The sequence below is a fragment of the Rhagoletis pomonella genome, unplaced genomic scaffold (assembly GCF_013731165.1).
Source record: "Rhagoletis pomonella isolate Grant_MI unplaced genomic scaffold, Rhpom_1.0 Rhpom_scaffold_00005, whole genome shotgun sequence".
In the NCBI taxonomy this organism is placed as follows: domain Eukaryota; kingdom Metazoa; phylum Arthropoda; class Insecta; order Diptera; family Tephritidae; genus Rhagoletis; species Rhagoletis pomonella.
Genome location: NW_023458559.1, coordinates 39,099,783 through 39,111,799, shown reverse-complemented (window position 1 = coordinate 39,111,799; position 12,017 = coordinate 39,099,783). Strand labels below are relative to the sequence as shown.

At 37.2% G+C, this 12,017-nt stretch overlaps 2 protein-coding genes across 5 annotated transcripts in view; both read right to left on the bottom strand.

The window, feature by feature from the left end:
* The window catches only part of LOC118738916 (nucleobindin-2-like), a gene marked incomplete in the record, with an annotated part of 15,181 nt that overhangs the window by 872 nt on the left and 2,292 nt on the right, over positions 1-12,017 (bottom strand).
* On the bottom strand, positions 3,051-11,774 carry LOC118738914. Of its 4 annotated transcripts, XR_004992962.1 has the most exons (9): positions 11,665-11,774; positions 11,158-11,365; positions 10,967-11,064; positions 10,298-10,368; positions 7,427-10,219; positions 7,308-7,346; positions 7,022-7,234; positions 6,651-6,965; positions 3,051-6,611 (listed from the first exon to the last, which is right to left on the bottom strand). XR_004992962.1 is itself a non-coding variant. In XM_036469960.1 (8 exons), exons 2-8 carry the CDS (start codon positions 11,202-11,204, stop codon positions 6,717-6,719), a joined length of 3,510 nt encoding a protein of 1,169 aa, XP_036325853.1. In that variant the 5' UTR covers positions 11,205-11,365; positions 11,665-11,774; the 3' UTR covers positions 3,051-6,716. The 4 variants fall into 4 exon arrangements, 3 of the variants coding, with proteins under 3 accessions (XP_036325853.1, XP_036325855.1, XP_036325856.1); XM_036469960.1 differs by having other exon boundaries at positions 3,051-6,965; XM_036469962.1 differs by having other exon boundaries at positions 3,051-6,965; positions 11,158-11,384; positions 11,665-11,748.

The window sequence follows — 12,017 nt, the reverse complement described above, 5'->3', positions numbered from 1 at the left end:
GTTATTATCCAAACGGTGCGCACGACACTTATCAGGTAAATGGTCAAAATCAGCTGCCAGTCGGTCAGCAGCAGTATCATTATCAACAACCGCAACAACAGCACCTGCAGCAGCAACAACAATACGCACAACAACAACAGCAATATCAACAGTATCCACAGCAACAATTCCAAGGGCAGCCAGTTCATTTAAATCCTAATCAGGTATATCAAACGGTGGGTGGTCAACAACATTATCAGCAAGCACCGCAACAGCAATATCAGCAATTGCCACAACAACAAAATCAGCAAGTGCCACAGCAACAATATCAGCAAGTGCCACAGCAACAATATCAACAGGCTCCACAACAACAACAAGTACCGAAGCAACAACAGTATCAGCAAGTGCCACAGCAGCAGCAGCAGCCGCCGCCGCCCCCGCAACAGCCGGCCGTACAGAATCAGCAAGCACAACAGCAACAACCACCAGCACCAGCAGCCGTACAACAGCCGCAACCTCAACAACAACAGCCGCAACAGGCACAACAACAAGTAGAGCAACCGCAGAAGGCACCACGGCAACAACCACAACCAGCAGATGGTGGTGCTCAAGCTTCTGTAAATACTCAACAACAAAACATTCCGCCGAAGTATTAAAGCGACAAGTCTTTTGAATATGCTTCCGCTATTTGTTAACGTTACACAGCTGCAGTTATTTACTAATCAAATAATCATATACGATCAAAACAGAGGCCGTTTTTCTCACTGGCATAAATCAATTTAAAAGCGTGTTATTCTTACCAAGGCTCACGGCTTTGTGCGTCAATATAAGGCCGCAAATATGTGTCCGCAATGTTGCATATTTAAAATTCCATTTTTAACTGTAATTCATGACGGTTACATACATACATACGTACAAATCGATTTGGCATTTTATTTTCCTCTAATGCGAATATTCGAATAAAATGTAGATGCATACCAAATTTTTTAAGTATTGTACATTTAAATTGATCAACTGTGAAGTTTTTGTGTAAATATGTATATCAGCACTTTAATTTGTTACTTTACTTTCATCAATCATTTATTTACTGTATATGCATGATGTAAATATTTTATTAAACCTACTAGATTTGCGAATTCAACGAAACAAGCTTCGAAACCGGAATTAACTTTTTATACTTGCTCTCTTAAAAGTATATTAAAACTCATTTGAGGAAATTTAATAATAAAACCAGTATTTTATTTATTAGCTTGTATATACGAGGTCACAATGCTCCCAAGATGGATTTTTTAATTCAAATTATACTTCATGTAATAGGTTGTTTTTTAGGGCTTCGTTTATAATTTTAATAGCGAAAAAACCAGGGCTTCGGAGCGGAGCGGAGCAAAGGACCAAGGAGCTAAGGAGCAAAGGATTTTAGCTGGGGCGGAGCTAGAATAAAGAGTTAAAAAAATCATTTGCTCCTTAGCTCTTTAAAGAAAAAATTTCAGCTTACAAATTTACTTATTTTTTATTTTTTTGCCACCGAAAACAACCTCGTTAAATAACATTCCGTGAAAAACCGATGACTTAACATCTAATTTTATTTACAAGACAAAATACATTGGGATCATATAAATATGTAGTGTAGGTTGTGGGAAATCGCGATTGAAGTTTGGAATACAATTTCTCAAAAACGCGAAGATAGATTTTCTCCAAAGTCTCACAAAACTCTTAAATTATTTAAGTTTTAGTGTTTATTGTTAATTAGTTTTGAATTTATGAAGGATTTTCTTTAGTAAAATTTTGTCGTAAGCGCCATTTGTCCGCAATTTGGCAGCCACTTTGTATGAAATACGACAAAATGTGATAAAAATTTCTACTAAATTAACGACACTTTTTATTCAATATCTCGGAAACTAAAGGAGATATCCAAAAATGGAGAACGTCATTTTTAAGATATTGATTAGTTTAATATGGCTGCATCACTAACTAAATTTTTACTAAATTATAGAAAAAATTGTAGTCAATATCTCGGAAACTAAAGGAAATATCTAAAAACTGATAACACCAATCGAAAGACCTTATTTCAAAATATATAACTGCATCTAGAACTACGACGATAAGTAAATAAATAAATAACTAGTAATTTTTAAGCGAAAAACACAACAGACTTCAATTCTGGTATACAAATTTAGGATTACCGTTAATTTCTCCATGATCCAATGATCGGATCTAAATCAAATTAGTATGGAATCACCCTTCGAATTATCGAAAGCAGTTAACGTGGTCCATACATAAAAAAAAATATTCCGAGGAATTGATAACCTGTTTTTTTTAAGTCAGTTAAACAAATTTTATTGGGAGCAGGAGCGGAGCTCGGAGCGAAATAAAATACCGGAGCGGAGCTAGAGCGGAGCGATGGCAAAAAAATCTTTGTTCCGAGGACCCGGAAAAAACGCTACTGCAGTCGAATGTTGTTTCAAGGTTAGTGTGACTTCCTGAAATGAAATCTCTTTACAATGAGTTTAGGTTTGGCTATAAAACGTGCCGTGACTTTTTTCTACAGCAGCTCACTTCGAAAATCAGTAGCGTTTGTCTTCTCTGGTTTTAATTGAATTCCAATGCTGTTGCTTGATTTCAAATATAATTTAAATAATAGACAGGGTTTATTAAGATCTACTTTCAAAGAAATTTTATTTAAATGCTTTAAAATGGGTTATAAAAATTTATAAAAATAAATTTTCCAAATCGCAGGTTAATACTTTAAATGTAATAATGGGTTAATTTTTAAATATACTTTTAAAACTAATTTTATTTTAAACAAAATCTTGCTAATGCTGGATTTTCAGACCAAATAAGTAGCACATTTTTTTTTATTTCTTTGTGAAAAATTAAACTTATTTATATATACTCATAATATGATTTTAGAATGAATGTTGCTTGGAAAAGCCTTCATGTAAAACGGATTTATGTATTTAAGTATGAATATGTAGTTTAAGGAGCAATCGCTTTACTCAAAATCTGCTCGCTGGAAAGATATGCTTATTGTTAGGCCAGGGTTAGGAAACGTGTGGGGTATTTTAGTATTCTTTTTTTTTCTTGATGCATGTTTTCACTAAAAGCCGGTTGCACTTTGTGATGAAACTAAGAAAAAATCAACTAAACTTTGTATTTTTCATACGGAACTATTTTTTTTATATCCTTTTGCTTATTTGAAATAAATTTTTGGTAGAAATTAGGTTTTTAAAATTTGAGGTGATATTCGGAAACGAAAATTTTCCAAAGCATTGCCTATTGATTTAATTGTTTAACAACTTTGCTTAAATGTTAAAGACCGTTTTAAACTAGACAGGTTTTTTTGGTCGAACGAGAGCTTTGGATAAATAAATAAAAATAATAATTATCAGTGGGAATTAAATTTTCTATACTTTTTACGAGGAAATAATAAAGGACCTAATTTAAAATCAATTTTAGGCAAAATTGCGTTGAAACTCACATTAAATTTTGGAATCTTGAGTTTTACAATATTTTTTTTTGAATTTGAATGCTTATTGACTTAATTCTGTAATAAACAATTTTGCTTTTGGTTTAAAAGACTTTTCTATAATTATAATGCTTTTTATTTGTCCTGCAGCCAAGAAAAAATCAAGCAACAAAAAAAATAACATTAACAACGGGAAATAAATTTTGTATATCTTTTTTACAATCGGATAATAAGAGGCCTCATTCAAAATGGATACTTCATTCCCACTTACTCGAAATTTTGCAATATAAACTTTTTTTATTTTTGAGGTTATGCTTGAAACTCAAAATAATTAAGTATTCTATGTACTTGTATTTTTGCAGTCCGTTCCAGGCGTGTATTTCGTCCTGAAATTAAAAAAAAAAAATGCGTCAAAATTTAAAATTTTGAATATTCTTGTTGTAATCAAATAGCTGGCTCTGACAACTAATAAACAATTTAGTCTCAATTGTCTTGACTCAAATTGTCTTATGTAAAAGCAGCATTAGTTGTAAATTGTAGTGTAAAGTAGGCATCCAGACAATTATAAAGACAATACATTTTTCAGCAACCGCCGTTAGTGTCGTTTGGCGTGAATTTCATATTATTTACTAAAATGTCCTAACACAATGCACTTTTTCATAATTCTGCGATTTTTTGCGATTTTGTCTTGTCTTTTTTTTTCAAATTAACCAAGACGTGACCGAATTGTCCAATTCACTGTCTTTGAAAAATCAAAGACAGTGACGAAGACAATTGTCAGACAATTAATTAAGAAAACAATTAATGGTCTTTGTGTGAGTGTTTAGTGAAAAAGTGTGAATGTATTTCTATTGTCTTGGCAACCCCGTAGCGAATGTCATGAATTAGTCACTTAAGTGTCTTGTACGGCCATATCAAGTCTTCAGTCGTTGATGGCATCTGGATGACTTTGTCATGCAGTGATCATTGATGATATTCAAGCGACAATGTACTGCAATGAACTTTTTATAAGTGACCGCTGCAAGACATTGTCTGTTATACGTCTTTGATAGGAGTACACCTGCATAACATTCTCACCAGTGTCATTGTCAGCTATATGTCGCTTAGGATTCACAGCAAGAGCGACGATGTCACCAAATCTCCATTAGTGACGATGTCACCAGTGACCATTTTCGCTACTGGGTAAATTCTCATGTAAACGCCGTGTAAGAGAAAAATAGATTTTTTGTAATTTTGTATAACGTGTTATTTTTTTCCTGCTTATCTGTGATAATTAAGCAAATAAATAAATAAATGTTCAATTTGGCTAATTTCTATCTAATCAACCTTCGAGACTATATAAAAAGATTAATTGTTCAATATTAATTTTGAGCTTCCATAATTCAATTAAAATTCACTAATCCTTAAACGTCAAAAAAAAGTCAATCTATCAACAGCATATCTTTCCCGCATGCAGATTTTCCCCAAGCAACAATTCGATTTGATATGATCGGTTATTTCAATAAAGCTCAAAGGCGACGCTGAGCAAAAAAAAACTCCAGCTTAAAGCGAGCAAAAATTTCTGCAGCGAAAAATAACAGCGGTTGACAAAGATCATAAAAAATGAGCAATTGCATGAGTTCAAGCGCACATAAAAAAGAATGTACATATGTACGTACGTTTGATGCAAAAACATATTTGTATCATTGTACGTACGTATGAAAGTGTATGCAGCATCAACAATTTTCTTTTTTGTGAACAAAAAGCAATGAGTAAAGCACATTTTGCGTATATTTTTTTTATATAACTATACATATTATAAACATGAATATACTATATAAATATTATATGTATGTATGTTTTGTGGGTGTGTGATTGTGTTCAGCAGATGAGCCACTTATCGAATTGACGTAACCTTTTGTTGTAGTTATGCAGTCACTGATAAGTTTGCGTAAAAGCAGTTTTTATTTGACCTTGGCATCATAAGGCAAAAAACAAAAAAAAACACAATAGTAGAGTACATAGCAAAACTAAGTGTGGAGCAGTAAAACGACAAAAGTTTACGTGGCGGTGGCGTGTAAGCTTAAGCTTTTTTATGCTTATGCACTGATTTATAAACAAACGTTTAACGGCACCATTATATGGATATGCTAAATGATACAATCTGATTTACAATGTATGTTGTAGAAATTGAAATTGGCACGAAATTATGTTATGTTATGTTGTATGTTGTATGTATGCATATATTAAGTTTTAAGCAATTGGACAATGAAATGCTTTTATTTAATGAATACACTAAGGATTTTGAATGCAACAGAATGTATAAAAAAACTATTTAATAATTAAACAGCAATTACTTTTAATTGTTTAGCAACAAAAGAGTATACATTTATTTTATTTTCTTTTAATCATACTTCTTTTCTTTTCGTAAATTTGTTTTTAATATTTGTGAGCAGTAGTTATTGTTTTCCATTTCATTTTGTTCGTAATGCTTTATAAATACATACTTTAGGAAGAGAAAACGAACGAAAGTCACAACATTTTACGGCGATTACTTTCCATGTTCTCCACTACACTTACGACGAGTCATCGATGGCCAGCTACAACAGCCACGCCTCTAACATTTTCAGAAAAAATAAGGCATTCTTCCCTCCTCTTGCGTCCCCTGATGAAACTGTTCAGACGAGGTAGCGCTCAGAAGCACTCAGCTAGAATCGCCACTCATTTTCTTCGCGGCAGTTTCTCTTCTCTCTGTTTCTTAATAGTTCAAGTTCGCCGTTTTGTTTTTAGTTAAATCATTTAATAGTATTTTTTTTTGTTCTAAATTTAATTAACGCACATACATATAATTGAAATTGATAATAATTTCTCTTAAGGAAATAGTTATTCATTATATGCATTGCTAATATTCGAATTTGAAATTTCTCAGTATCTAATAATCATTGTATACGTATGTTTTTCGCTCATTTTTTGTTATTGTTCTCTTTCGTTTGTTTCTGTCTTCTAAGTTATACATAAAGTACAAGAATCGAATTCGTGTCGAAATAAAATTAAATATATGTATGTATATATAAAAAAATAATCTTAGTTGTGGCAACTTAAGAGAGCACAAAGAAATGCCTTCAGCTCAATACATTTCCTTCATTTGATTTCATAGTCACATTGCCAACTTGACTAAATTCCGCTTGCTTAATTTACAAACGTGTAAATATACTGTATGTCGCTTAGTAATATATATATAAAATACGTAGTTGTTTGTATTGCAATGTAGTATGTGTGTGTGACATACGGTTTATCGTCGCGCCATAGCTGTGGCTGGCTTGGGCAAACCGCTGCGCTTGATGTTCGTTGTAGGCGGCCGCAGGCCAGATGGCTTCGGTATACCCGTTGAACCAGTGGTAATCTTAGTCAGGTTCAATGTGTTAGTGTTGGCGAAAGATACGGGCTTTGAAGCAGTAGCGGATGCAACCGGCTTGCCAATATTGCTACCACCGCCGCCGCCACTGTGTAAGCTGCTACGCGATGAAGCTGAAGACATGCTCTGCAAATGCATAAGTTTACACTACATATAATATGAATTTACAAAAAGTAACTTACTTCTGTGGGTGAATGCCTGCCGCCGCTATCAGAATCGGCATCATTCGCTGGCTGTGTTTGTGGCGCTTGCGGCAACGGTGGCATACCCTTGGCGGCAAGACTGTTGAGACTATAGTAACCGGAGGAGGGCCGCACCAGGCTGGCGCGTTTCACACCAGGCGCACGTAGGCCAGACATAAGCTTGGGTACCTTGAAAACTGCTTCGTCGGCTTGCTGGAAGAGTAAATATTATTTCATATTTTATTAGTCTGTGTGTTGAAGAAACATTCGGTTACTATGAAAGTACCAGCTGCAGCGTGGCATTCGGCGTACCGTTGCCAGTGCGCTGTAAATGTGGGAAAAAACAGTTTTCGCAAACAATGAATCCTCGTCACCCAAAATGAAGTGCAAACAAAAACCACTTACCTCCCTCGCAGAGTTTGTGGAAAAACCATTGCTTTCAAAAGTGGTGGGCTTCTTTAAGCCAAAACTGCTGTTGCGTCCCGCCGACAGGCCACTTGCGCTGCCATTAAAACCAAAATTACTCGATAAGTTGTGGAAGGATTTTGACTTGGTGCCCATTGGGGATTTAACGTCATCCGTTGATGTCTTCAAAGGTTGCGTGTTGCGTTGGTATTTAGTGTTCGTGGCAGTCTTCTCAGCGCAAGCATCCTGACAGTTGTTGAGCCCAGCATGACTGACGCTGGCGTTAGGCGGTCGCAAGCCAGGCGCTGTAGCACGATCCAAATCGCCCGCCGAAATCGCTTTAACCACCGTCATCTTTTGTAAACCGGAAATATAACGCGGGCGTGAACGTGAACGTAAACGGCTGGGCGTTTCTGGTGTCTTTTCGAACTCCTCATTGCTGACTAATGCGTCGCATCCTATTTCCGGCAAATTTCCGCCGAGTGTTGGTTTATCTTTCGGCTTCTTGTATGTTAAAAAATTCGGATTGATTTTTGATGCCGTCGTGGATTTCTTGAAGGTGTTTTGATTTCCAGTTGCCGACACAACGTCCTTTTCCGCTTCAATTTCTGATTTATTATTATTGAAGACTGCAGCGTTGTCGTCAGATACGCTCTCTACACACGCAATTTCATCATCGATGCAAGGCACATTTACAGCTGCAAGAACGTCATTCGCACTGCTTCCTTTGACAATTTTTATTGTCTTAAAACGATCGCGGTCACGTTCGCGCCGTTCTGAGAGTCTGTAGGTGCCAATAGCGTTGTAATTGTTCAAAGCCCCTGATCCGTGTACATTTTCATGCGCTTCATCAGTCTTTCCCAAATTCTCTTCTTTTTCTTCAGTCTGTTTCGGTGCACCCGCTTTAGTCGCTGCATCTGCGGCAACTGCACAATTTTCATACTCGTTATCTTCACGCTTATGTACTGTGAATGAAGCACCCAGTGAACGGGATGGCGAATGATGATTACTGCTGCCAGCGGAAATTGTTGAAAGATTTATATTATCATATAGCCGGCTGCGACGACTTAGCAGTCGTTCACTCGTTGCATTGACGTTGCCGCCACCACTGACCGTTATCGAGGAAACCGCCGATGAGGCAGATACCGATGCGGATGAGGGGGATGGTGAGGATAAACCAGAAGGCGCTGAGCAATCGTTCAATAATGAACGCTTAAGCTCTAAGCTGGCATTTATATCCAATTTGCTGTAACTGCCATTACGCCTCGATTCATTTTGACAGTCAGCGCCATTCGTTTCAACTATTTTCTCGTGTATATGGGCGGCATGAATATTACTATCAGCGCCGTGTTGCAAGGCTGGTGCTCTTCCCAAAGCAATGGTGTCCCGATGGAAGCGTCGTTTTATTGTCTCCAGCGATTTCCTCATTTTCACATGCTCAGCATTTACTTCCACCTTACTGAATTCTTCCAGCATATGCTCAAATTCCTGATCGTTATTGCTTGCCAAAAGCTCTTCCTCAGCGTGCGCGAGCTCCAATACATTTTGCATTTGTATATCGGCCGCGCTTTGTTGCAGTTCTTGTGTGCGCGCAGATACTTTCTCGTAAGTCTCATTGGGATTTTCAATATCATCTAACATTTGTTCGATACTCTCAAGACGTGGCAAAGTGCCTGAAAATGTTTTCGAATTCACTTTTTTGACGTCCGACTCCTGACCGAAGGTTTCATGCAGCACGCGTGTTGCATTCAATTTCTCCGGCGAGCCCACTATAGGCGAAAGATTGCTCTCATCTATTGTTAACTTCGAGGTCGTAGGTGTAAGATGCTGAGCGTCTTTGCCCATGCCAGCAGCATGCGGTGTTGACTCGTAGAACTTGCGTGCGGCCACTGTTTCGGCCAAATTTTCTGGAGTTTCACAACGCGTTTCTGACGCTAAACGCGCATCTGGTGTTAGCTGTTTAAATTCGAATGTTGCATTGGCTTTTGTGGGAAGACAAACAGTCTCGTCCATTGGCCATGGCCTCTTGAACGTCTCGTTGATGAGTTTAGCGGATGTGGGTGCAGTTGCTGGGTTATTTCCATTTCCATTTTCGATGCTTTCACACAAACTGCTTTCAACCAAATCAAAAGTTGTATCACTGATTACATCATCACTAAGCAGCATGGTACGATGCATAATGTTGTTTTTGCCGTCAGGCAAGCTACCGCCACCAACACCCACTGTGGTAGCATTGGCCGCCGCATTTAGACCATTACCCTGCTGTTGCTCATCTTGCATGCTCTCCGTGGAATTGTCCAAGGTACTGTAACCCGATGCCGTTTTGCTGAGCGCAAGTGATATATCATCGATCTGACCGATATGCGAATCTTTTATGAGTGTGCCATCACCCGACATTGTTAGCGATTCGAGTGCTTTCCTATCGCGTATCATGTCGCTTAACGTATAACCATCACTGGTTGCCTTATTGGCTAAGTTGAACAATTCGCCACCATTAAGCATTGGCTCGTTGAAATCTAGGCTTTGTGTCGATTGTAGAAAGTTTATGTTAGTAAAGTCCGCTGACGTGATCAGTGAGTTATTCATGCGCTCCATTGACATCTCCATGGAGGAACAAATGGATGAGGGGGGTGACGTGTCTTGCAAAAATGACTTATGCATCGTTGTAACTAGACCGCCAATTTCGAGATTGAAAATCGGCGGCTGAGGCGTGGCAATGGTAAATTTATGTGACAGCTGTTCGGAATGAGTTGGAAGCGTTGATTGCGCACCATTACTACCAGAGGTGTGTGCCTGAAGAATTGGTTAATAATAGCACAGAATAACATTTAGGAAATGAGTAAATAATCTTTATTATTAATATGTACTTACAAAGGGCGATTCAAGATTTTGCGCCAACTTCCTGCGAGGACGCGTAAATGTTCTCGAGTTTAGTTTGTAAGCTAAGCGTTGTAATATTTTTATGGGCATAGCGTATCCATTCCATTTGAGTGGGTGGCCAATTTTAACCATTACATGCGATTGACAGTTGCAATGACAAAAAGAAAAAGTTCAGAATTATAATTTGCTTGTAATACCGCACCATTTATGGAGTGCGACAACTATTGCAGACGTCCGGCACTGCGGTGTACTAAATAAAATAAGCACTTTGTATGTATGTGAACACATTGTTAGCTGGCTGAAATTTGCACAGAAAGAAATCTCAAAGATATTAACATATGGAAATGAATGTGTAAGCTGTTGTGGGCTTCAGGGCCAAACAGTAAGAAAAAGCAAAAGAAGCGAATGAGTCATTGATATAGTTTGATTTTTGCTTTTAAATTGCTACTGACCGTTAGCACACAATCACCACTTGATGCCGCACGCGACAGTTTAACGCCATAACTACATACATAGATACATATTTATTTATGTACTTACAGCCCGACACCCCTACATACTTACATAAATAATTAAGCACATTTTACAAACGTATTAAATTATCACAACTTTATTGGCACACAATATGTTGGCGAAGTAACACTTTTTGAGCTTGCTTACCTTGTTCCTGCTGATATTGCGTTGGTAGCGGACAATTGTTGCTTTTCCATTGCTGCAATATATTCGAAACGTCATCGTGTGTTTTATCTTCCAAGCAGCTGCGCAAATAAATCAATACAAATAAAAACAAAACGGATATATATATTGCTAATTCTTCAAGAGCGCTACATGCTATGCGGGGTATTACGTACATAAAAGAATCATCTTTCAACGCTTCATCGATGTCCAAAATGTCCATTGTTACTCTTTCTCTTTTTCTGTCGCTTTGATGGGCAAACTTTTGTGACTTCCAAGCTCCACTTCAACGCTTCATCCACCCGTTGTAGGTCTTCAGTAGAGGGCTTTTGCTACTGCTGTTTATTGGCGTATGTATATTTATAGCCTATTAGCGTGCTTTTACTAAATAAATAAAAAAATACTAAAGAAAATTCAGAGTTTATAAAAATTAACTAAAATATATTTGCGACAAAAAATAAGCAATGAAATCACGGCTGCGTTCCCATTTCCCATTTCTACAAAATGTCAATCATGTAGAGAAAAAAAACAAAGTCGCCCTATTTACTTCAATTTGCTATTTTTCCCAACGTTTTTTTCACTTTATCACTTAATTTTCAAAACATTATTATGCAATTCACAATTCCACATCCACTATCTGCTAATATACATAATTCTTGCCTTTTTCAAGTGGAATTATTCACCTTTTTTATAAATAAAACCAAAAATATGCAGCTCTCCCTACAATTTTAATCCAGCTGCTCGTTGAGCGATTACAAAGAACTGTCGGAGGTGTACGAAAGTTGTTGATTGCAGTACTAAAATTTTATCGATTACTCATTAATATGTATCGATATTTGAACCAGTGGATCTGAGTGGATCCTTGACTGGGACAAGTAAAGAATAGGGCCCGTTTGTGCCATGGGCCTATTGAGCCTTGCGTTGAGCTAGAAATGGGTGGGCTGGCCCATGATTCAATAGTTAAAGATTTGCTCACTAGTGACCTTATTATGGGCTGTTTTTGCTTACGCGTAAAAGCACATTTAGCGCATTTAGC

Coding starts and splice junctions, on each gene's coding strand:
- LOC118738914 (XM_036469960.1), bottom strand. CDS start 11,204: ATGGACATTTTGGACATCGATGAAGCGTTGAAAGATGATTCTTTTAT. Junction 10,369..10,966: donor GCAATATCAGCAGGAACAAG/GTAAGCAAGCTC, acceptor TACAACGCTTAG/CTTACAAACTAAACTCGAGA. Junction 7,235..7,307: donor CGAATGCCACGCTGCAGCTG/GTACTTTCATAG, acceptor TTACTCTTCCAG/CAAGCCGACGAAGCAGTTTT.